At 34.4% G+C, this 27,509-nt stretch overlaps 1 protein-coding gene across 3 annotated transcripts in view; it reads right to left on the bottom strand.

The window, feature by feature from the left end:
- TBC1D19 (TBC1 domain family member 19) overlaps nt 1-27,509 on the bottom strand; it is a 93,914-nt gene that overhangs the window by 27,620 nt on the left and 38,785 nt on the right. For 2 of the 3 annotated variants that reach the window (XM_031943932.1, XM_031943933.1), the window contains exons 13-15: nt 24,737-24,799; nt 7,775-7,859; nt 5,275-5,319 (exon numbers count right to left, since the gene is read on the bottom strand). In XM_031943932.1, coding sequence (XP_031799792.1) covers nt 5,275-5,319; nt 7,775-7,859; nt 24,737-24,799 — 193 coding nt within the window. The remainder of the gene's footprint in view (nt 1-5,274; nt 5,320-7,774; nt 7,860-24,736; nt 24,800-27,509) is intronic. The other variant, XM_031943934.1, reaches the window with a different exon arrangement.

Raw genomic sequence — 27,509 nt, 5'->3', positions numbered from 1 at the left:
TTAAACTGTTTCTGCTTGTGATCCCTTTTCACCTGAGAAATTTTTACATGATCCCACGTATATAGATAATATAAAACAGATCTATAAGTCAAATATTTACCGATAATAAATAATTTCATAGTCCCCACATTCAGTTACATGACCTCATCTGGGTTCATAATCCACAGTATAGAAGCTTTCTCCTAGACTTGGAGATATCTGAAACTGCTTTATCTCTTGTGTCTAATTCCTATTTTGGAGAGCTCTGAGGTCAGAAAAAGTGCCTTGTCCTTTATCTTGTTGGTCATGTGACCTGGAAATCTGCAACAGATTTCTAAAGGGTCTTTCTGCCTCAGGTCTCTCTCAACTCAGCTGCCAAAGTGATTTTCCTGATGAGCAAAGTTCTCCATGTTATCCCTCTACCCTGGAAACTAAAAACTCCCTACAACCTTCAGAATTAAATAAATTAAAAAAAACCTGCGCTTGGCATTAAATCACTTAAGCTGTATCCTACCTAACCTTTACAATCTCCCTCTATTCTATAATCCAGTCACATTGGTCCATGTGCTGTTTTCTGCCCTTGTACTAACTGGTGGCCATATCTGGAATGCTCCCCCTTCCTCACTTCTGCCTATCTTCCCTGGCTTCCTTCAAAACTAAGATTAAATCCCACTTTTTTTGCCAATCTTTCCCAGGTCCACTTCATCTTGCCATGCTTCCTTCTGGAATTACTTTCCATTTATATGCTATATGTTAGATTTTGTGAAAGACTTTCTGAATTTATTGAAATAATTATGAGATTGGGACATTTTTGTTTACATAATTAATTGTTTTCCTAATACTGAGTTATTCTTGCAAGCTTGGTACAAATCCAACTTGGTTAGAGTTGTGAATTGTTTGGATCTGTTGCTCTAATTTTTCTGCTAGGATTTCATTTGAAATATTTGTATCAGTATTCATTAGTGACAATGGTCTATAATGATTTTTCCTTCTCTGCTTTGTTAGAACCATATGAGTCCTACAAAAAGAATCTGATGAACGTTTTATTTCTCAACTTTTTAAGAATAATTGCAATGATATAGGTATTAGTTGTTCTTAATAATTTAATAGAATTCACTGGTAAATCCATCTGGATCACTGCTTTTTTTTAATTTATGAGTTTCTTTATAATTTTGATTTCAGTCTTCAAAGTGGGTTTAATATTTCCAAATCAGGATCTCTTTATTTAGGCATTTTATATTTTGATAGGTAGTACTCAATTTAAGAAAAAGTCTAAGTTTTGCTAGCATACCTTATGTATCCTAGAAGTGCTAATTAAATATGCCTTGCCAAACTAAAAACTTTGGATTACTCCCTTCCTCCCATTTTCTTTGCTCATATAAGTGAGGCTGAACTTATCCAGAAAAAAAAAAAAATGAAACTGTATTAATTGGGTCTGCTACAAATTTATGTAATATAATATCAACCACATCCTTATTCAGCAATGTAATCTTTCATTACTTTGTGACAGATTCTCTCTCCAAGGCACCTTGGCAGCTTTCCTACATTTTGTCATCTTTTCTCAAACCTCTCAATATCCCTAATTTTCCCCTTTATTAAGATCTTACTTGGTTACCAAATTGAAGCTGTTCACAATTTTTTGTCTTTTCCTCTTTTATGCACATCTCACTGACCCTTCCCGACCCCACTACATTCCACCCCTCCAGTCTCCAAAGAGATGCTTCTTCTCGTTGCCTGAACAATTGTCCCCTCTAGGAGGAGTCCAACTTTTCCTGACATTCCCAACAAACTCCCCTCATTATCATCTCCATTCTAGGTACTATTCCTTTCCTGCTGCTTGCAAATATGCCCATATTTCCTCAGTGCTTAAAAAACCCTTGCTTGATCTGATCCACTAGCTATCAACCCCTATTTAAACACCTATTTTCAACTAAACTCCTGAAGTTGTTTATAACCTGTGCTCCTACTTCTGCTCCTCTCTTCCTTTTCTAAATCCTTCACAATCTGCCTTCCAAGCTTACCATTCAATTTCTGTCTCTGGGTGTGTCTGTCTTTCTGTCTCTTGCTTGACTGTCTCTTTTTCTTTCCCTCTCATTACGAAGGAGCTCATATAATTGATAAATTCTGACCTTTTCTCAGTCCCAATTCTACTTTGCAGCATTTGCCACTATTATCCCCTCCTCCTAGATACTTTCTCCTCTCTAGGTTTTAGTGTTACTGTTTGCTCTTGGCTCCCCTCTGACTCCAGAACTCCTTCACAATCTCCTTTGCTGGAGATTCAGGAGTATCCTGTAAGCTTCTGTTCTGGGTCTTCTCATCTCTCTCAATCAGTAATCTCATCAGATCCTTTGGATTCAATGACCTTATCTATGAAAATGCCTTCAGAACTCTATACTCACCCTTAGTCTTCCTCCTGAGTTCCACTTCATCATTAACTATCTTTTGGATACTTTGATTTGGATACTTGGATACTTTGGATACTAGAAGAATATCCTTCTAGGCTTTTAAAATCCAATAACTGCAAATAAAAATTTATCTTTCCTCCAAAATTCTCCACTCTTCTGAGTTGAACTAATACTGTTGAAGGCACCAACATCCTTCCAAATGTAGGAGTCACGCTCAAGCCCTCACTAGCACTCATCCCATATCAGTTTCCAGATCTTGGCAGTTTGCATCACAATGTTTCTAGTGTAAGTCCCTTCCCTTACCTGTAGATTACAATGATAACCTTCTAAATGTTCTCCTGGCACTTCAATCCAGCATCTACAAAGATGCCCAACTTATTTTCTGACATGAAACATGTCCCTCCACTCACCATACCCAGACACTCGGTAAACTTCATGGATTTCTATTATCTCTAGGATAAAATTATGGAGTATTTTGTTTAGAATTTAAAGCTCTGTACAATCTGGCTCCTTCCCCCTTTTTTAGATGTACATTTTACAACTTTTTCAGGGTGTTATTTTCTAATGTCCTATTTTTCCTCCTTACCCTGATGAAAATCAATGCAAAGTCCTGGTAGAGAAGATAAACATCCTCATATTCTTTTCTAGATAATTGTACTTATTAACTGTACTTACATTTTCTATTATTTGAGGTATCTGAAAATTAATTTGTTGCTCACTTTTGATTTTGTTTGTAAGCATGCTTTAAATATTTTTGCATTAAAAGTCTATCCTTTTCTTTGGTAATTTGATTCGGGTTTTCAGGATAAATTCATTGTAGCTTAAATTCCTTTGCTTTTCATTTTTTAATTCATTTTCCTGAATTATTGTGTTTGTAGAATAATCTTATTTGATTGCAATTGTCTTTCTTTCATATTTAAAATCTTTCATCTGGCTCCTTGCAAATTTTTTTTGTTTGTTATTGAAGTAGTAAATTTTCCTTTTCTTGTAAAAGTCTGTGGATTTTAATAATCATTGATTTGTTGTCCAAATCAAAAGTTTTGGACAACTTTGTTGAAAATTATTTCATGAATTGCACATGTTTAACATATACTGGGTTATTCACTGTCTAGAGGAGGGAGTGGGGAAAAGGAAAGGAAAAAATTTGGAACACAAGGTTTTGCAAAGGTGAGTGCTGAAAATTATTTATGCATATCTTTTGAAAATAAAAAACTAATAAAATTTTTTTAAAAATAAAAAAAAAAAGAATTATTTCATGAAACATGGCATTCGGGTTTTTTATTTGCTTTGTTCTTCTGGAAGACCTACGATGCTTAAAAGTTAGCTTCATTTATCGTGATGTTAAGATTAATAACTTTGGCTTCTCAAGAAGCTAGATGTCTTTTTAACATTGTTAACTTCTGTTCCTTTTCTGCCAAATTTACATCCACCTCAATATTTGGCCTTCCTGAATTCTTTACTTTGTAAAAATTTTTCATTGTGTACACAATTCTTCCTATTTTGTGGTTTGTTTCCTCTTAAAATTCTGCAATATGTTTTGAATAGTGATTTAAATTCTTTTCTCATTTTTTAAAAAAGTTTTATTTCTGTATATCTTTGATTTGGACTTGTTATTTCATTACATAGGACACTTTGGGCCAATGGAAATCAGCACATATGCTAATAGGTCGGAGAGAATTGACAGGAGCCACTAAGCTGCTAAAATGCTTTCCTAAGGCCAAGAAGGCAGTAGGTATCAATGGCAGAATTTAAATCCAAGTCTTCTTGATATCAAGATAATTTTCTCTTTCCTCTGCTAGGTAGCCTCCTTTTATTTCTTTTCTGGAACTCCTGTTCATTTTTTTTATGTTGTTCAATTATTTCTGGGCAGTTCTCAGAGTTTTCTTTTCTTCTCAGGTAATATGACTTCATTTGCCTTCATATTGCAATAGCTGTTCAATACACTACATGAGCCTCTCTTCTGAATTCTCTGCTTGTCAGTGAGGATTTGTTTCAGATTTTTTCCCTTGAACTTCTGGTCTCTCAACTTTGGGTTATTCCTGCCACTTGTGTCTGGTTTTCCTTCTGACTCCTTGGCCCCTTTCTCTTGCCCTTGGTTTGAGCCATTGAAAGTCTTTAGTTTCTCCATATTTAGGGATGTCAGGATAAGCCAAACTAGGATCCTTACCCAGGGAAAATTTAGGGGTGGGGGACAAAAGGGGAAAGGAAGCACAGAAAAGATCTGTTCTTGCTTTGTTCCCAACCCCCTCTTTCTTTCTTTCCCTTCAGGCTCTGCCTGAGTGTTATAATTTGATCATATATTGTTTTGGATTTTTTCCTAATAAGCTTATCTTTAGAAGTCCAAGTAGTACTTTGGAATAATCTGATTAGCTCACAAAGTAAATATTTAATTTCTAAAGAGGACTACATTTAATATGTCACTATTGCTATATTTGATCCTGTCTAAATTGAAGTTTTTATAATTACTAGCTTAAATCTAAGTCGTCCCCCCCCCCCAGAATTAGAATAAAGGCAAAGCACATCAAACAGCAATTAAATATGATAATTAGAGCATGATGTTAATGAAGCCAGGGTCATGAATCTTTTGCACCAGTAGCTTTCCAGAAAGAAAAGATTTTATTTCATGGATATAGACTACATTTAATTTTTATCTCACAGATAGAACGTTCTTGGTCAAATGCAAGAAAAAATGAATAGGTCAACATAAACCTCTTACACTAATTGAAAAATCAATTGTACTCTATTATGTCATAGACAGTGAGGTAGAAACATAATCTTGATATAAGGCTACACTTTTTAAAAGAAATATAGATCAGCAATCATCTTTTTCATTATAAAACATTGTAATATTTCTTTCTTCCACTAGAGGAAGCAATAGTATCACTCTTACCATTTGGTGGATAAAAAACAGCATAATCTTCCATTCCTAGTTTTCCTATAAAAAGACCACAAAGATAATGATACAATTAAATGGGGGGGGGGGGGGGGGGGGGGGGAGAAAGGTACCTATTTGATTCACATATTTTGTTAATGTTGTTATTTATACTGTTACAATAAAACTGCATTATTTAGCACTTGGGAAATCTTTGTACAAAGATATAGCAAACTTTTTTTTTTTTTTTAATGAAGTCCAAATAAACACTAAAAGAAGAGTTAAAAAATAATTAAATTTAGTAAAGTTTCTTACAATTCTTTCAAGCAATATTTCTTGTTTAATTTGATTCTGGTATAATGTACTTTAATGTGGTAAATCTCTAATTCAGATTTCTATCAATACGAAGTAAAATTCCTCCCAAATTATTAGAGATTAGGAAGTTTAACTGTAAACTTAGACCCTATAAAAATTAATACTTTAAAGTTCTTTTTACTCAAAATCTTAAAATACTACCTCTCTTGACAATGATAACAGAGCCCCAATACCCATAAAATAATTGGTGGTAGTTGGAAATAAGTCAACAAGTATTGCCTTCAGTACTTCCTATGTGTGTTAGACCTAATAAAAACTATAGAGAACAGAAACATAACAAAATGTGATCCTTGCCTTAAAGATATTTCAAGAGATAAACATAATACATGAGAGAATAGTTAACAATATATTATACAATTAATATTTCAAGGAATTGACGATGTCACTGATGTAGATACTCCCTCCATTGGTGCAAATTGTATCCTTTTCCAAGCCTTTCATTCTTATCCATGCCCTCCCATAATTCTCCACAAGGGAGTGTCCCACTGTCCCAAAGATTATTCCCAAGGGTTTTTCATATTTCATGGATATTAGTACAGTCGTTAAGATTCTCTACCTGCTATCTTTCACCCCTACCAGAAGACTTTTTCTGATCACACCTTTCCAGGATGTTATCTTTTAGGCCATTTCCTATGGATAATCTATTGATGTCTACTTACATGAATCATGTATTTCTCCACTGTCTTTTGGGTCACTTGCAGTTATGATTTTTTTGAGGTCATGGTGTCACCACAATAACACCACCAGAAAAATTGATGATGATCGGATTACTTTGCCTCCCTGAGACTATGACTGTGGGGAGGAGGCAAGAGCTAATGGAAGGAGCACAGTCCCAAATGTGGGCATTTTGGCTGAAGGACAGGCCCAGAAATAAGAATGAACAGAATGTGTTTGAAGAACAATGAGCAGGCACTAGGTTAACGTGGAAGGGAAGTAGAGACCTTGAACACCAGGATGATCTTGGATTTAAGCCATTTATTTATAGCAATCTGTTATCAATTTTTAAGGAAAGGAGTGACATCAAGAAAAGATTAATTTGGAAGAAAACAGTCAAATATTAAGCACTTGCTACATTGCCAGACATTGTACTAGATGTTTTACAAATACTATCTCATTTGATTATTACAAGTCTGGGAAGTACGTCCTATTATTATTTCCATTTTACAATTGAGGAAACTGAGGCAGGGATGGGATAAGTGACCTGGTCAGGGTCGCACAGCTAGTCTGAGGTCAGATTTAAACACAAGTTGCTACAGGGCTACTACTCTATCCACTGTATTACCTAGCTACGTCTGAGTATTTGCTCGGAAGCAGGATATATGTCAAAATTAGAGATACAGACTGAACATTCATTAAAATACAGGGTGTGATTTAAATCACGATGGAGGTTGAGCTATTTAAAAAAAGAAAAACAAAAAGACAACGTATTGAGCTTAGAGATATCATTGCAATTAGGAGAAAGAGGAGTTAGAAAGGGGAATAAGAATCTAATACCAAGTATGGAGGGCTTTAAGGAAGTGGGATTGATGCTTTCAACTGCAGCAGAGAAAGCTGAGATGTCACATTCCCTCTTGTTGGAAGGCTGAGCCATGAGAAGTATTATACTCAGGCCTGAGAAAGTTACAGGGGAGATTTCTTTCAGATAGAGGTTATACTGGATAACCACTAAGTTCCCCTTCTGGGTCAAATTCTGTGAATCTGTGAGAGGAAATGTAGCCTGATAAACTGGCCCCAGGTTTTAAACCATGGTTTCCCCTCTTCCATTTAGGACTTAAATTCTTCAAACCAATTTTTGACGAGAAATAGTAAAGGGGACATTAAAAAGGAAACACAAGAAAAGTAATTTTAAAATTTTAACAGGAAATAAAGCTTCTGTGTTTTTTAAGGTATTTCAAAGGCAGAGACTTAATTAAGAGTAAAAAAATGAACCCATATAATTCTAACTATTCTATTAAAAAGCTAAATAAGAACTTTAACCACAAGTTAACTTGTGGTTAACTTAACCACAGTAAAAATTTCTGATAAAACTAGAAATCTGCAAAAAAACATAAATTTTTGATAAATCAGTACAAGATGCACCATAATTTTTTAAGCAACTAAAGCTTAAGTCTTTTAAAATTCTCTATGTCAATTACATTTTTACCTCTTATGTATGACTTTGGTGGTGAAGCACTATTGTAGGCAAAGTGTCCTAATACAGATGTATCCCGGGAGAAACATAGTAATACCTGTGGAGAATATTGGAAAAGGAACAAGTTAATCCTGTATGCTATTACTGGAAATCATATTTGTGAAAACAGAATCCTTGTCCTGTATTGCAATACTTGCAGTAGTTTCCAATGGTTGGGTATGGAAGTGGTCAGGAGCCAAAACCAGTTTTTTGTTTTTTTGTTTTTTTTTTTTTTTATAATAATAATTCACAGAATTGTTTTATTTTTAAAGTTGGACTTTTGGGGGGATATATTTATTTTTATGTGACTTTCATTTCTTAAATCATTCTTCCAATTTCCCTACTCAGAAAGACATTCCTTGTAACAAAAAAATTAAAAAGGGAAGAAAATAAAAGCCGTTTAACAAAACCAACCAACAAATCAACCAGGTCTGAGATTATACATAATGTGATACCCAGAGTCTCCCACTTCTTCAAAGAAGTGAGGGAAGTCTCCCCCCCCGCCTCCCCCTTATCTCTTCTTAGAAGCCAAGGGTTATTATAATTGCACAGTATTCAATTTTGGATCTTTTTTGCCATTTTTCTCATTTACATTAATTATTGCATATAAACTTGTTTTTTTGATTCTGTTTTATTCCACCCTGTAGCAGTTATAGATATTTTCTAGGTTTGGTTGAACAATTCACAGAATTTTAGAGCTGAAGGGGACCTTAGAGATTTTTCACCACACACCATCAATTTCATATGACTTCAGTTTTATCATCTATAAAATTAAGAGTTTGGGTTGGAGAATCTCTAAAGCTCCTTCCAGCTTGAATATTTTGTGATTCTTTCCTACCCACCACTTTAATAATGGCAAACACTCCACAGGCTGGTTATAATTCATCACCAGATTAAGTAATTTACTTGATCCTAAACATTTTACTTATAGATAAAACTGGAGAAGACAGTAGTTGCAAAAAAAAAAAAAAAAAAAAAAGTGAAAATGGATAGCAAACTTCAGAAATAATTGGTAAATATGCTTCAAATAAATGCACTTCAAATAATCCCACAAAATCCCACAAAAATTAGCCGGTTCTACCCCCAATAAAGAAAAGACCAGCCACAACATTCTACTATCTTTTCAACTGGTACTACTGAATTACTAAATAAAAAAATCCAAATACACTTGGTAATCAACAATAATAAGCAGAATGAAAATAAGTTAGTGGAAATGACAATTATTCTAACTTTCAGTTAAAACCATCTAAACAATCTTTCCCTAAACAGTGATTTATCAGAGGAACTCAGAAGCACCGGTTGTTCCACATTAAATTCTGTGCAGATTATCAGTTCTGATTAGTTTGATTTAAAAAAAAATTACTGTAGGTACTGTTTTTTTAGACTGTTTTTAGAAGTCATGTGAAAAGAAAAGAAAAGATTACAAAGGAGAAGAAAAATATAATGGATTTCTTTTATATACAAAACTTTGAATTTTTTTGAGATTTCCATCTGTCCTGACTTCTTTTAGACTATTTTCTTGGCTACCAACCCTGGAGTCACCATTCCACTATCACATAGAAGAATTCAGTGGTAAGGCACTTGGCAAACCTCCAAGTGCTATGTAAATCTTAGCTATGATTTGGGATAGAATTAGACTTGCATCCATCATTTAGTAAATATCCTTGGTGTAACATAAAAGTGTTAAGTCAGGAGTCAGACTGGGAGGTGGAGCCCAATTCTCAAACTTCGGAGCATGTCATTTCACTTCATTAAACTCTGATTTCTTCATTTGTAAAAAAAAAAAAAAATCTTCCTGTCTTACAAGATTGCCATAACAAGGCATTGTACATGGGTGACTATTAACACTGACAAAAAACTTCATGTGTTTGAATAGTTATTCATACACCTTTCATATCCTCTGAACTAATTAAAAGATCTGAGATCAAAGACTTTATTTTCTCCATTTCCTTACTCTGTATTTCCCTAATACAGTGCTCTGTACAAAGGCACACACAGTAAATGAATTCTACCAAAGAAAGAATCAATGAATGAAATGCAATTTAAAAAATCATAGACATTCTAAATAGAAAAAGATTAGAATTAAAATCAGATGATTTGGCTCTGAAATTTATCAGCTATATAACCATGATCGATTAAGTTCTCTAGTCCCTAAAGCCTTCTTTATAATGAATATAACATTTATATTGCCTACTTACACAAAGAGGGATATCCTTTATAAACCATAAAGCACTAGAGAGACGTAAGCTATTACTACTATCAGACAAAAACTTCAAAATATCCTTCCTGTACCTTCTCCTCCCCTCCTAAGAATCTGTAATGCAATAATACTTAGTGGTTCAAGTCCAGCTTTTTCATTCTGGCATTCAAAGCTTTCATTCTGAGTTCCCAATTAATCTAATCATATTTCCTACTCTTCTGCCAAATGGCAGAGTCTCAAAGAAATTATTATTTTTCACTAACACTTTCAATCCTACTTGCATCTTTCCTTGTGCTATCTTTTGATAAGTCACTAGCCTCTTAGGTCATTTATGCAGAGTCTATCCATCCTTCAGGACTTAGAAGCTCTGCCTTTTCCAAAAATTTCATCCCACACCGATTTCTTTCTTTTAATATTTCCTTTCATATTTAAGGTTCAACAAGGCACATTCCTTAGAAACAAGAGTTCTTAAGCTTTTTGAGTCATTAATACTTAAGCAGTTTAAGTTCTAATAACCTTTTCTTAGACTGTTTTTAAATGTATAAAATACATGATTATGAAGGAAATAAATTATAATGAAATAGTTATCTTTTTTAAGTTTATGGACCACAATTTCAGTAACTCTGCTTAGAATATAAGCAGTTGGTGGGAGGAAGAGCAAGTCAATTAGTTCTAAGAGTCAAAAGATTTTTAGAACCAAGTCTGGAAAAATAGGAGGGTAATCATGTATTGGCTTTGAAATAAAGTCTTTGATCTCAGGGAACAATCAGTTCAATTACTTCATCTCAGGGGATATGAAAGAGGCACGAGTGACTATTTAAATACATAAAGTTTGTGGTCAATGTTACTAGCCACTCATGTATAATATCTTATCATGACAGTCTCAAAAGACAGGAAAGCATTATTACTGACTTTTATTTTTATAAATGAAGAAAATCAAAAGTTAATCAAGTTAAATGAAACAAATGTGAAAAATGGCCATTGGATCACAGTAGGCCTAGAGAATAATTATGTTATTTTTGTGTAGTTTTAAAACTGGCTCTGAAGGAACTTCCAAATGCATAGTTCAAAAAAAAAAAAATTGGGGCAATGGCAATATCTTTGAAAAACATGTGTAGACTATTGACAAGAGGAATGAAAATTAAAACAATTCTGAGGTACCACTTCACACCTATCAGAATGGCTAAGATGACAGGAAAAGATGATGATAAATGGTGGAGGTAATGTGGAAAAAGGAGAACATTATTGGTGGAGTTGTAAATTGATCCAGCTATTTTGGAGAACAATTTGGAACTGTCCAAAGTGCTATAACACTTTGCATTCTTTTGAGCCAGCAGTGTCACGCCTGGCGAGATCATAAGAAAGAGAAAAAAATCTTCAGACAAAAAAAAGTTTGTAGCAGTTTTTTTGGTGGTGGTAAGGAATCGGAAATTAAAAGGATACCCATCAGTCGGGGAATGGCTGAATGTGAAGGTAACGGAATATTATTGTCTTATAAAAAAATGATAAGCAGGCAGATTTCAGAAAGGGTTGGATTTACATGAATTGATACTACGTGAAGGGAGCAGAACCAAGAGAACATGGTACACAGCAACAGCAAGATTATGTGATGATCAACTCTGATTAAGATTTATCTCTAGACAATATCAATAGACTTAGGAAGAGATATGACATCCACATCCAGAGAAAGAACTATGGAGACTGACTGCATGCTGAATGCAGACTGAAGCTTACTATTTTTACCTTTTTTTTGGTTTGGTTTTTCCCTTTTGTTCTGATTTTTCTTTCACATCATGACCAATATGGAAATATGTTTAAAATGACTGAACCTCTATTAGATTACTGACTGTCTTGGGAAGGGGGAGATGGAGGGAGAAAAAAAATTAAAACTCAAAATCTTACAAAAGTGAATGTTGAAAACTATCTTTACATGTAATTGGAAAAAATGCTATTGAGAAAAAATCTGCTAGATTTTAGCAGATAATTACTTTAAAAGGCAATGTTCAACTCAATAAATTTCTTAAGAATACTATGCTAGGAAGTCTCTACTTTTACATCCAAATGGAACAGGGTAATGGAAGATGGAGGGTGTTATGATATGTAACACTTTTGATTTCTAATGGAGTTAGCATGAAGAGAAAAGTGTACAAAACAGACTCTTGGAGATCACCCATGTTTAATGAGTAGAAGATAGATGATAATCCAACAAAGAAAACTGAGGTTTAGTCAGATGTGTGGGAGGAAAACTACAAATTAGTAATGTCACAGAATCAAAAAAAAAGTAGGGGGGGGGGAAGGGTCTGGTTAATGAAAGCCGAACTGAAAGATGACCATTAGATCAAATATTAATAACCTTACAGAAAGCAGTTTGGATATAGGAGTGAAGTAGATTTCAGAAGAATGCAAGGAACTAACATTTAAAGAAATGGGAGCAATGAACATCAACAATCTTTTTGAGGAGTTTTATTACAAAAGACAAAATAGGTACAAGGATGATAATTTGAAGGAAGTGGCAGGATCAACCATGTATATAAAGGATAAAAGCAGCCTAGTATGTTGGGAAACAGAAGTAAAGGAAAAAATAGAAAAAGAAAGATCAAAGATGGGAGAGAAGGGGAATGACCAAAAAGAAAGACTTAGGCATCTTACATCCCAAACCTTATCCCAATGGGACAAAAGGTTATTTACACAAAATCTGTAGTTTTCATTTATATACTAATTTTTTGCACATGAAACTCTTCCTGAACTAAGAAATTAAGGATTTATTCTTTTACCTTTAGAGATGGTATTATAGGATATTCATTCTCCCAGAAACAGTATATAAATCTTTTCTGCATGACTTTTGGACACTCCTATAGGATAGTGGACATCTGGCCTATCAAATCAAGGTTAGACTCCTACTCATGAATCTTCCTGATATTGTGTTGATTTTTAATAAGTTAGGAATATTGTTTATCATAAATTAAGTATATATACCAACATTTGATTATCTATTATTTTCTTAACTAAGTACAAATAAAGAGACTTTTGCTTCAACTCATTTATAATCCTCTGAATAAGAGGAATAACTTGAAAGTGCTCCCAGAATCTAGTAGTAAAACTCCTTCATTTTATAGATGAAATGAAGCCCCCCCCCAAATTTAAGTGACTTGTCCCAGATTACAAGGCTAATTAACAGCAATGAGGACTAGAGCGCACTCTCCTGCATTCTAATTCCATGTGCTTTCTGCAGTAATACTCAAATATTAATTTGTATATGTGTATTTTGATACTTTAAAAGTTAGCTGACATTATTATTTTATTTATATAGTTATTTATATTTATTATATACTTATTTAATCTTATACCATTACAGCAGCAACTCACATATTTGTTTTTTAGCATTTGATTGTGGTCTATCTTATGTTTTTTTTTTTCTAAAGTAATTTCATGTTCTTTAGTTTTATCTCCTCAATAATACTATGGCATTGTTTAGAATAAGAACACACAATCAAATCTCATTTATTTAGGTGTCAGAATTCTGACAATATTAACAATCTATAATACAAACCTAGAAGGAGAAAACATAGTACACCTCAACTTGGAGGAAAATGATTGCTACAACCAATGGTGCAAAAACATCTCTTAAGAAAGACAATTCTTTAAGAGTGGCTGAGGAAACCCTGAAGAACAGCAGGAAGTGAAAAAATGACCGTGGAGGGAAGGTGAAGAGATAAGTGATAAAAAGAATAAAGTTTACGTATATGTATATGTGTGTATGTATGTATGTACATGTGGAGAGAGGCAGACAGACACAGACACAGAGACAGAAAGAATAACAAAAGCAGTTTGATATTGTATATTATCGGTTTCAACTGTTCACATGCCCATCATCATCTTAGAATCACAGAATGGCAATGCACAAGGAACCCTCAAGATTATCCAGTCCATTGGCCTTATTTTATAAATGAGAAAATAGTCCAGAAAAGGTCATGTGCCTTGTCTGAGATCAGATGACTACGAGCTAGAGATGCACTTATACTAAATCCAGTTATTCTACCATAGGACCCAGCTTTCTTTCCAGTGCTCTGTACCACATACCATTTCCTGCCTCCATGCCTTTGCACAGGAAGTCCCCACATGCCTGGGATGTACTTTCTCTTTACCCCCACATCTTGGAAAACCTAGAAGCCTTAAAAATGCAGATCTAGGGCCACTTGTGAGGGCTTTTCTGGTTCCCCATTTAGCAGAACCTTTTTACTTGATATATCTTTTGCATATACTGATAGATCAGCGCCTATTTTATGCAATACAGAACATAGGCTTCTTCAAGGGGAGACCTTCATTTTTGTCTTTGTATTTCTAGCACTTAGCACCTAATGGGCGCATAATAAATGCTGAGAGTTTGATGTTCACAATGATATCCCTGAGTCATTAAGGTTAAATTAAGCTAACTGCTATTTAATGTATGATACATTTTAGAAAGACTGCCAAAATTTTAAAAATATCTGTGTATGTCATTAAAAGAACAAGCTTCTGTTGTCTAAATAATTTACTCATGTTTGACAATTCATTTTGAATGAAGAACAAACAAAGCATTTATATTTGGAGATTATAAATTTAGAGCTGGAATGGACTTTAAATATCCTCTAGTTTCACTTCCTCAGTTTCCAAATTAGGAAACTGAGGTCTCTTTGCAATCTACTCACCCAAAAACATAACAACTTATAAAATCCTAGACATACAGCAGGATTCAAATTAGTGTTTTAGAGAGCAAAATATAAGGGAGGAAAGTGAAAAAAATAAAAGCAAAAAAAAAAAGGAAATGAGAAATTAAAACAGGATCAAATAAAAAATGGAAACAAATATTAGGCAAGAGACGTGGTGATGTTTCTCTTGAAGAGAAAAATGTCAAGACTGGAAGCATAGAATACAGAAAGAAAAATTCTGAATAAATGCTATAATACAAAACCATGAAATCTAGCAGACTGATTTATTTGTCTTTGGGTAGCCTGGATTTTCCTGTTTGCTGCAAAGGTCTATTAGGAGGACCCTGATTTACTGTACTGTCATAAGATGCAGCAGAGCACTTCAGAACAACTTCTGTGACAAACATCAGCTTTTAAATGAGCAAGATCATGGGAAAAGGCAACAAGCAGAACCAGAGGAATTTTGTTTCTGATCTTGAAAGAGTAAGTACTGACACTGTGAGCAGTGTTGAACGTTCAAATTAATACAAATCAGTGAAAATTTGGAAATCTAAATCATGGCTGAGAATTTAGATTCATTCAGAGTATGAAATTATACATTTCTTTTAAACAGCCTCCAATGTCTTAGTATAGAGGAATTCCTTAAATTAATAGTGATTTCCTTTCATCAAAGGCTAAACTACATAGAAAACAGCATATGTCAAATTGCTACTAATTAAAAGACCAACATATTGGGCATAAAAAGTATTTAAAGAGCAAGGTGTGGAACACAATTTGTTTTTTTTTAAAATCTTTTTTAAAAAAGATTATGAAAAGTAATTCTGGGCTCTGGAGGCCATGGAGAGAGTAAGGCTGTCAAGGAATCATACCCCATGCAGCTTGCTGCCCTCATCCAAGACCCCTGAGAGCAAAAATCTGTCTTTTTCTCTTTGCATCCCAGTGCTTGGCACGTGTTAAACATTTCACAAATGCTTTTTCTTTCATTCATTCAATTTATCTTGCAGAACATTTATATACATTTCTCATTTCTTACTAGTATTAAAAGCATCTTTCTTTATTCCTTCTCGTCTACTGTTAAACAACTGGAATAATCAATCAATACTCATTCTCATTCCTCATTCTCTTAAACTCCGACAGAATCCGTGCCGTTTTTCAGAAACTGTTCTCAGATCACCAGCAACACCTTCCTTGACACCTTTTTCAGGGCTGCTGACTATTCTTTCTGCTGCATACCTGCGCTCAGCCACATCGTACTCTTGGCCTGTGTCTCTCAATACGCCTTCCTTGTCTCCTTTGTTGACTCTTCATCTTTTTCTTTCCCTAACATCCGTCCTCACTTCTAACCTACTTATGTTCCCTTTGCTTTGGCACTGACATTCCCTTCCATGACGTGACTGACAACATCTATGTCAATGATTCTTAAATCTTTTGAGCTTCAAACTTTTTATCCTCTATCTTTTAGCATGATCACTCTACAAGGAGAGCCCATCACCGCCTCAAATCTGTACCTCCCACACTGACCTTATCTTTTCCTTCTAAATCTCATTTCCCTTTTCACTATTTCTGCCAGTAGAATTATCATTGAGATGATTCTTATGTTTATAACCTTTCAGTCAGCCTTCCTTCCCAAGTTCCTGCATCTCCAGCCTTCACTTCCTCTTAATTCACATTATAATCACCACACAGTCCCCACACTTCAATTCAGTTCACTTGCACAACACGCCATCACCTCTCTGATGTCCTGGTCAAGAATGAGGGACAGAAATCCACGACTGAATAAGAACCTATTTTTATGCACGTTTTAGTAGCAAGATTGCTACTGGCTTTTCCTTCTCACTCCTCACTGAGACAATCCGTTTTTCATATCACAGAGTAAAAAAAAAAAAAGTTTGGTTTGGTTTTGTTTTTTTACTCAGAGATCAAATCATTGAGAGAGAAAGTAGCCAAATATATCGAGGTCTGGATCTAATATCAGAAAGACAAAGATACAAATTCTATTTCAAACTTAAAAATCAAGAAGTCACACAACTTCTTGAGTCTCAGCTTTGATGTCCTCATCTGTAAAATAGAGATAATCACAGCACATCTCAAAGGACCAAACAAAACAATGTCTGAAAAATGATTTGTAATTTTAGAGAACGTCAATAATTATGATTATCATTTTCATGTCACTACTTGCCAAGAAGTCTTCAGTGAAGTCTTAATTGCCTACTGAAAGAAGTTCAAACTCCATGCCTGCAGTGTGATACCATGCTGCTTTTTTACCCTCACACGGGGGGGGGGGGGGGGGGGGGGGGGGGGGGGCGCGCTGTGCGTATAAGTCTCTGCTCTGAACCCACATTATACTTTTATGTTTCTTAGCCTTTGATCATGTTGCTACCTCTGCTTGGAGAATTGGCCCCTCTTCATTTTCTTCATCTGGATGAATTTCTTTCAAATCTGCTACCACATCTAAGAAGTTCTTCTTGATTCTCCTGAAGATTTCATTTTGAAATTCTCTAATGAATTTATTAAATATCCCTTATTATAGCATATATCAAATCGACCCTCACCTAAATTTTGTACCTACTCAACTGACTAGCACAGTGATTTGCACACAGTAGGTATTTAAGAAATATATTTGCATTACAGTTTTTCTAGAGTGTTTTACTTGAGAAAAATAAAGATATGTTACCTAGAGGGACAACTCAGTGATAAATCTAATCTGCCAGTATTTCTGTTGTCCCAAAATCAAAGCAGGGAGTCTAGGACAGTAATGATAAAACCCAGCTTCTTAAAACTATGGATCACAAACACTTATAGGGTCTCATAACTGAATATGGGGGGTTCGCAAAATTATGAATTATCATCAGTAAATGTTTAATTTGTATACTTATTTTACATAGTGTCATGCTCACTGTCATGCAAAAATTTCTCAAGAGAAAAGGAGCCATGAGTGGAAAAATTTTAAGAAAATCTTTGATAAAGGGCTAGTCCACAACTGGTATATCACATACATTTGAGTATGCTGTGTTCTGGCATGATAACAAGATTATTAATCATTGCTGTATTGAACAAAAGCCTAATTATTTTACATGTAAAGATAAAATTATAGCTCCAGTATAAATTTGTAGGAAGAAATAATTGCCAATAACATACATATCTACTTTTGTCGGAGAAATTTTCCTTAATCATTTACCAATTAAGTGAAGATTATCCTTTGACTGAATATTAGTTGTTTATTGGTGACAATTTCCTTAATTTTTAACTGGAGCACTTCAGAATTATAAGACATTTAGTACAGAAATAGAAAATACTATACATATAGCATAAATACACTTAAAACTTCTCTATTTTGCTAACTAGCTGAAGAACTATATTTTCTTCAGTGAAATATAGTAGGAGAAAGTAAAAATTATTTCAATAAAGTCATATAAATGTGAAATGAAAAAAAAGACCTAATTAACTTCTTCATTAGTATAGAACTTATTCTACACCTTTTATTTTCTAGATTATTACCCAAACATATTTGGAAAATGCTCAAAGGATTGATTGTCAGGAATGTTCCCCTGCTCACCTCCTCCCCCACTACTTTTTGTTGCTATTGTTGCAAAGTTCATAAAGTCCAGTGGTTTGGGTTAAACAGAACATTTAACACATTTAACACTATTGATGGCAGTGTCAGTACTCCCACCTGCAAACTCAGGGGAATATTGGAAACAAAATCCAGAAACAAGAGACTTCTGCTGGTTCCTACTTCTTGCCTGATTTAGAAATTCGATCATCTCTTATCAATGCACCTGTAAGAAAGAAAAAGAGGCGCCAGAGCTAGGATGCATTTGGACCTCTGTCCGACTATGTCCATGGTCATTGAAATACTCACAAGGCCTCCCTCCTCTCATGTGTGGAAGAGCAACAAGAACACAAAACTGGGCACACAAAAACTCCCCATGTCACCTCCTCTATTTTTTTCTCAAGACATCAATTCCCTCCAAAAAATAGTTTACAAACTTTAGACAGCACTCCTACAGGATCTCGGAGCCATTTAGTTTCTGGACAAGCATGCACTAGAAACTTGAAAATGCTAATGTATAAACTACCTAATTTACTTTTTGAATGAAGGGCACTGAGGGGGGAGGGAAGGGAAGAGGAGCGATCTCCACAAGTTTTAAAACTGAGCTTCAATAAAAAAACATCTGATGAAATTCAGTACTGTAATTGTCATGTCAATTAACTCATGAGCAATAATGAAATATTATAACTCACTAAAACTCAAAACCTATCAAATTAAAGATTACTCAACATTAAACAACAATTGAAAAAATTAAATTAGTTTGATAAAACAACAATACTAAATTGTATTGAATATTTATTTTCTAACTTCACTACTTCCAAAGATCTGTGCTTTCACTAATGTTGGTTCTCCTTCCACTACCAGAGCTCTTCATGCCATTATGTATGGTTTCATTGGCCTTTGTGGCCAAAAGTTCGAACACATGTGGCCACATATTTTTGTCATGAGCCACTTGGGATTTAGGATAGCTCTTCATTTAACAGTTGGATCTATATTTATTTACAATCCTATATATCACATGACAGTTTATCTTAAATGCTTTCTATGTGCGTACAAGGAAATTATTAGTTTCCTTATTAGAAAGAGAACATAATAAAATTGTTAAATTTGTCAAAATGTTAACAAAGAAGTAATGTTAAAAGGCACATATGAAGAATTATGAATATACACATATGTAATAAGGTATATAAAAATACACATTGTTGTAATATAATTTTACTCCTCATCCATGGACTGGACAGAAACATTCTGAATCGACATTTTATTTCATATGAAATATAAACCATATGAAAGTTCAGAGGAGCGATGTGGTCCCCACCATGGTAGGAAAATCAACTACATATCATTATTGATAATTTCATATTCAGAAGTATATTAACGGATATGAGTTCTCAAGGGGGAGCCTGTAAATGATAAATACAAGCTTATTTCTGCCATATCGGCTACATTAAATTTCAAATTTAAAAAAGAATAGACATCATCTAATGGTAACATTTGATTTTCAATGTATACATTTTTTTTCTGAGTGAACTACGCTAACTACTAGCTAATGAACAGATGTAATGATAGAAAAGTGATTTCTTTAATAAGCATTCAATTAAATATAGTTCTACAAAGTTCATAAAGGGTAAAGCCAGTAAGTATATTTGAATCAACTTTCATTTCAGATTAATTCCTGAGGATTAGATTCCACACTAATATTTATTTAGGGGCCATTCAACCAAGAAAATCAATTATATACGTGGGCACTAAAGTCTGAAAGCTTTAAGGAATAAGTAGCATGATGCAATGGAAAAGATTTGGATTCTAGGCCTTGAATGTAAATCCCAAATCTGCCCTTCACTGCCCATGAGACCAACCCTCAGCAAATCATGTCACCACTTAGAATCTCAATTTTCTTAATTATAAAATAAACAGCTTGAATTCAAGAATATCCAAATTCCCTTCTCATTCTAAATTTATCATCCTAGGATAAGTGCAAAAAAATATAAACTAAGGCACACTTCTATAGCACTTATTGTCAATTATACAAATCTGTCGCTTCATCTGTTTCTGTTACCTATTTTAGTACATATTCTATCTTCTCAATTGGATTGCCCAAGCTCCACAGCAAGGGCCATATTTATACTTCTTTGCATCTCTGGTACTTAGTGCACTGTACTTGTAACACATGTGGCATTGCAAGCACTAGCCAAGCACTTATTTTACAATATTCTACTATAATATTTATTAGGCACCTTCTGTGTGACAGGCACCGAGGAATTTAAAACACAAGAAGAGTCTCTGATCTCAGTGAGTTCACAGTTTTTGTGAGGAACAACATAAAACGAGGACGTACAAAGTTCGTACAGCATAAACTGGGGAAGAGTATGGGAAGGAAGAGACTCACTTTATTTAGGTTTCTTGGCTTGAAGGAAGCCAAGGAAAGAGGCAGAAACAAGGAGGAAGCGTGTCTCAGGAGTGGCAAGAGAGGGACAGCCTGTGAGATTGCATGTCCTGTTGAGGACCAGTGAGAGGCTGGTGTGCTGGCTCACAGAGCACGTGCAGGGAAATAGGGGGAAGGACTCGGGAAGGTCAGAGAGGGACACGGTTACGGAAGACCAAATGCCAAACCGAAGCTTTCATACCTGATTCAAGAGGAATTTACTGAATAGAACAGGGACAGGGTCAGATCACCAGGAAGATCTGTTTGACAGAGGAGTGGGAGTGGTCCTGAGACAGAGACCCCCGGCACAAGTCTAGGAACAGCACGGAGTCTGTGCCAGGTGGTGGAAGGGCCAGGGAGAAAAAGAGGGGCAATTATGAGATGCTGCTGTTGTTGTTTGTCCTCAGCTCCTGCCTCACTTTCCCCTCCAGAGCCAGATGTAGATCAGGAGGATGGAGATGGCTCTGGATGCAGGGGGAGACCTTGGCCTTCTGACAGTCTTTAATAGGGTCTCAGTTTGACTGAGGAAATGCCCATTTGGTAATTAAGGCCAGGGAGTAATCAAGGCAAAGAATGGCCTCTTTCACCTTGTCCAAAAAAGGAAAAAATAACTAAGTAAACCCGGGAGGGGAAAGTCCTCAAAGCTTTTGGCCAAAACAGAAATGATGCTATTTACATTCCCTCTAAGTCAATCAGGTCCCAAATGGTGGGTCCCAAGTGGGGTGTGACCTGGGACCTACTGTTGGGCAATCTGAGAGTCAGAGGGCAAGGTCACCTGCCTCACTTTCCCCTTCAGAGCTATCTAGGCCACTGGCTAGGTACAGATTAGGATGGAAGACGGCCTTGGATGTAGTGGCTTTTTAAAGAGCATCTGTAGGTATGATATATGGACAAAAGGAAGGAGAGGCAGGGAAGGAGGGGGGAAGGAGATGTAGCAAAGGTAGAGCTGACAAGATGGGGCAGCTGACTGGATATGGGCAGGGAAAGAGAATGATGAGTCAGGAATAACATCTTAATTACAGACAAACTACTAGCTTTTTGTTTAAATCGTTCATTGTAATGCTTACCCACCACAAATCAAAAAAGGCTTATTTATGTGCTCTTCTTTTTCTATTTTCATAGTTACTACTCAACTATAATACTCCTTGAAAGAATAATCCTAATTATCTTAGTAAGTGACGTTGCTTTTATAGTGCTTTATAAACAACAGGTGTTTAATAATATCTGTTTGACTGAAATAACATAACTTGATGATCCTGGTGCTTCCAGATCTAACTGGAAAGAGTTCATCAATTTCAAACTTTTACAGCTATACAATGAAGACACTGAGTTGGGGACGGTACAACACGCCATTATTGCTTACAGGCTAACATTTTAATTTTTTTTCAATTAATTCACTTATCAGTCAGCAAGTATTTATTAAATATTGACAATGTGCCTCGATACTATGCTGGACTTAAGATTCAATGATGAAAACCAGACAGTCCCTGCTCTTGATAAGCTTATGTTCTTTTGGGGAAGATATCCTCAAATCCCCAAATTATGATATCAAAAACTTTTCCATCACCAAAATACCATTACTAATGTTGGCACGAGAAAATCTTTCATGTTGATTTTCTTTTGCTAGTATATTTCTGAGGCTATATTACATGTTAATTTTATATAATATTGTGCTATAATAGATTATTTTTATTAATACTTGATTTATAAAATACCCTACCATATTGAAAATTTTTCATAAGGGGACAAATGGGACTCAGGAAAATAATAGTAAAGCCATTGTAAATCAGCATTCATCAATTATCCTATTTATGAGTATAGTTTCTAAGCCTTGAGAACCAGCAAAGAATGAATTATACAATCAAAAAATAAGCTAAAATGCTTCCCTTAAATACCCCAAACATGCAACTACTTAAACATTAATTAAAAGGTAAATGCTACCAGAAATTATCACAGAAAGTGTTAATCTTACCCTCAAGGCTTTAAGAAAAGATGTTCATATCATTCTATCTTTTTCTTGCTAATTAAGAGGGGGGAAAGCCGCTTTGTTCTGAGGAAAGGGTATATGGATCTTTTATGAGGGAAACACAATCATCCTATAAATGTATAGAAAATTACTGTGAAGTCCACTTTGGTCTTGTTGAGTTTTTTTGCAACTGGCATCCATAAACGGACTCGATCTTGGTTCATTTAGTCAGCAAACATTTATTATGTGCCTACTAGATGCAGTGCACCATACACCAGAGTGTAGGGGGAAAGGACATACAAAGAAGCCCACAGACTAATAGGAGGTTAAAGATTATGTAAAAAATTATAATATGATAAGGTGGACAACAATTCAGTGGCTACGATGATAAGAGTGATCACTTCTAGCAAGGGGGAAAATGTTAAGTTTCACAGAACGAGATGGCATTTGAGCTGAGTCTTGAATGGGCAAGAATATCGTCAGGTAGAATCATACAGTAAATGTGTGGAGATGGGAAAAGGTACCCACAGAAGGCACCCGCCACACAAAATAGCTAAGGTATTACTGTATGATATGCATCATGTAAATCACTGACAAACACTAACTCCATCAGAAAGTGTACAGAGGACAAATTCAGGAAAATTTCCTTTATCTGATATCTTCAGCAGAGATTTTTTTCTTGTTCTAAAAGGATAAGGAGAAATAAAATATACACATGAAAGAATAGGCAAACAAAAGCTGCTAAGAAGCAGTATCTTATGATGAATGCCCACCAGTACTAAGATATTCCTTGATCAAAGGGATGAAGTATAAAGTGTAAGAGCTTAAGCATAAATATGAGTGACATTAAATTGACCTTAGAAAGAGAAAAATAGCTTCTTCTATTGAGAAATTGATAAGTATTTCAAAAACACAAGCCTAGTAACCAATCATTATTGGGAAAGAAGAAATATTAACTTCAAGAGTGTTTTTGTTCTTAATAGCTAATAATCTGTGATCAGTATACCCATATCTCCTTTATTTTGCCTTTATCTCATGAAAGAGCATCTTTACTTCTGATATCTGATGACATAAAGAAAAGAACAATTGGGTTTTTACGTCCGGAGAGGTTACAAACTGAATGAATTTAAAAAAAAATTATTTATTTTATATTAAAATCTTATGAGAAAATAAGTGAAACAAAAGACTTATTTCTTACTGAGATTTAAAAGATACTCAATGATACGCAGGAGCATCCTAATTAAATAAAAATTGTTTCCAAGGTTTCTTTTCTTTCTACCTGCAAATAGTATTTACTTTTCAAATTTCATCTCCTGTAGGATACTAGTAATTACATCTTTCTGAAAGATTCTGATTTAGCATCCTCTTCTGTTTTTCAAGAAAAAAAAGACACACCTACCCTAACATCTGTAACTAATTTACATCTAATCAAGTAAAAATTACCATGTGTATTCTACATTACTTCCATGACATTTATGCTGACATCCCAATCAAATTCCCATTAGTAAATTTGCATATCTGATCTACTTCTACTTTAAAAGAAAAAATCCATAATCTAGGTAACTCCACATAAAATTAATTTCTCATATATGATAAAATATTTCAGCAAAGATGAAAATGACCTAGAGATAACCAGTTACAATATCTTGGCTTGTATAATCAGGTGGTAATGATGTTTTGCAAGCATTTAAGGACATTTATCTATTCTATTACTCAGTGAGATATTTTCATGCAGCAATTTCTTTGAAAAGGTTCCTGCAGTCATAAAATAAATGCTCCCTCTGAATTCTGATATTCATTTTAATCACTTGTACCTATAACAATGATTAATATGTTGACAGTTTCTACCTCCAAGTTCTATTTTGCAATAAAAAAATAATAAAAAATTCACTCGTCTGGAGACTTTTTTCCTTCCAACTAGTCCCTTACTATGGGCAAAAAATTAAAATATTCCATACTGAGAACATTTTATTTGATTATTAAAAAACAAGATTTGGATTTTAGAACTGCAAAATGTTAATGATAACTACCTCTTGAGTAGTTGGCACAATTTAAATGCTAGTTGCCACCTGTAAAAGAAAACATTGATTCTTTCAAACTTACCTGATACAAATAATCTTCAAATACAAAATAGTAATCGTCATTGCTGGCTGTCAGCTTCACGTCCTGGAATTAAAGACAGAATGTACTGAAAAAGCCATAGATCATGTATTTTTTTTCTAAATAGGAAAATCATAGAACGAAAACATCACCACCACAATAAATATATATTCAAAAGGTGTCTCATTTCATTTATTGAAGAAACTGCTAATGAGTTAATCCTCTCTAGCCATTCAGGCAAGCATCTACTCCACAATTTATTGAGAAGCAAAATATCCAAATCACACAGTACCTGGGTGTAGAAGATGAAATTTGAACTCAAATCTTACAGACTTTAAGGCAGAGCTTTTAAGAGATAGTTATAGCTCAATAATACCCAACAGAATCCTTCTACTTATTTTTGTGTCACTCACAATTTCTATTCTTTACAGACTGTGAGATTTTAAAATTTGAAACCATATAGCATCTTGTAAAAATATTGAGAAAAAGTAGATAGGTCTTTGCTTTAGGAAATGAGCTAGGGATTTTTTGTAATGCTGTGTAACTTCTTTAGACTGCTCTCTTAATCCTACTAAGAATATGCACAGCTCATCAATGTCTGTCCAGTACATAGGAAGTCGTTTAATCAGATGTCCAGTCAACCAACATATGATAATTTAGGTTACAAGCATTCTTCTTTATAGAATAAGAGCTTTAGAGTGGTTGTAGATCTTACTTAAGAAGTTCTGTGGTATTCTAGGGCCTGATATAAACAACATGATGTCACCTAAAATTAAGAGGAAATGGAAGATTTCATCATCTCTACTGTGAATAGTGAAAACGAATATTGATAAATCTACATGAAGGTCTAATAGATTTAGTTTCTATTCCACAGTATGAGATGTAATCCCCCATTTAGAGTTCCCTATTTCTGTCAGAAGCTTTACTCATGTTTCAGAAAAATTTACATTAAAATAGTTATCATAACTTGCTGATGTAAAATATTCCATTAAGCAGGTAATATCTTTCATAATATCTCAGTCGATAAATGAAAAGAACGTCTGTTGCTTATGATTGTGAAAACAGATTAGTTACTTAGTTTCTGACTATCGGTTCCTTACTTTCAATCGAGGCCAATCAGAAATCGCTAATGCTCATGATAATCATAATCTTTTTTGTTCCTCCTTACTGATTATAAGAAAGCTTTATGACTTACCATTTGGCATCCTTAGTTTCTAAGGAGCCTTAAGATCTCATTTACTGGCAATTGCTAGGCTTGCTAATCAATTGATATGCTTGGATATTATTGCCTTAAACAACGAATTGATTTTAAAAGTGACAATATGGCATTTCTCTTCCATCTGGCCATGCAACATCTTTCACGGTAAAGACCAATAACTTTATTGGTCTTTGTCTTTGTCTAATATCATGTTTGGTATTGAAAATCATTATCAGAAGATACTTGATTATATTACCCTTGAATCAGAGGAACAACAAAGTTACTGCTATGATTATACCTGTCAAAGAATCCAATGTGATATCAGCCATATTAATATATTCACAGAATAAAACTTAATGGAAGATAATGTTGAATGCTGAATTTTGCTCCACTGAATTAAATAACTTTTTTATGTTCAACAAAGTGTCTGAAATTCTGTCATTTGCATAACTCTGAAGAGATAGTCATTTAAAAGCTTGCTAATTTCCTTCCATGTTTTTATTAAGGATATCCCTCCATGTAATATTACTTCTAATATCTAATCTCTAATCTAATAATCTAATATCTTGAAACGTTTAAAACAATGAACATAGTTGTTTTAAACGTTTCAAGATATTAGTCTCACTGTATTCAGCTAGAGTCTCTGTTTCCTATCTTTATGCCTGATGCATCTTGCTTGGAGGAGATCAAATTATTTGTAGATTTTTCTTCCACTTGTTTAATGTTATTTCTGGATTCAAGGAGGATGTTTCAAATAGAGAACAATTTTCCATGTAGATATCAGCTATTTTAGAGTTCTCATAACATTTGAAACTATTTCATATATTTTCAGTTCCTGAATGTGAAACTGAGTCAAAGACTTTGTGATAATGAATAAAGGTAGTAAAAATGTTAGGTGGCCTAGGGCAGCTTACTCAGTAATTATCCAATCAATAATTATGTTCTTTAATGCTTGTGACTTGTTGGCATAAGGTGTTTGCTTCTCAATCAATATATTGGAGGCTTGGGGAAACTTTTTAAAAATGATATCAGGTATGAATTCTTTGAATAAAGAAAATAAAAATATAATTGGCTGATATTTGTCACTGTTGTGCTCAATTCTGTGGTATTAGATATGTGACACTTTTTAAAAGAAAGCTGGAGTTAGTTTCTAATCTGGAAGAGGTTGGTAAAGTGTCATAATCTCCCAGTTATCCAAGATTATAATCTTCATTACAATCTTCACTTGCTCTCCTCCATGATGATGAAGAGGATGACAATGATAATATAACTTATCCCTTATAATCATTTTAAGGGTTTGCAAAGCACGTTAAAGCAGTTCATTTTATCCTCACAATAATCTCAGAATAATCCTTATTTTACAGATGTGAAATCTATAGAAGTTAGTGTTGGTCTATCACCAATATTTTTCTTTTTCCTTTTTCCTTCCATCTCCTATTTTTTCCACACCAAGAGCATGCTTAGTTAGGTTGGATTTGAATTGTATGCTGCAGCTTCTCATCTTTATCTTTTCTTCTAATTAGGTATTTATTTTGATTTTGGTTCAACAAGTCAAGGTGACAGCACTTGGCTTATCCC

The sequence above is a fragment of the Sarcophilus harrisii genome, chromosome 6, assembly GCF_902635505.1.
Source record: "Sarcophilus harrisii chromosome 6, mSarHar1.11, whole genome shotgun sequence".
In the NCBI taxonomy this organism is placed as follows: domain Eukaryota; kingdom Metazoa; phylum Chordata; class Mammalia; order Dasyuromorphia; family Dasyuridae; genus Sarcophilus; species Sarcophilus harrisii.
Note: the sequence above shows the minus strand (reverse complement) of the source record. Positions and strands in the feature narration are given on the sequence as shown.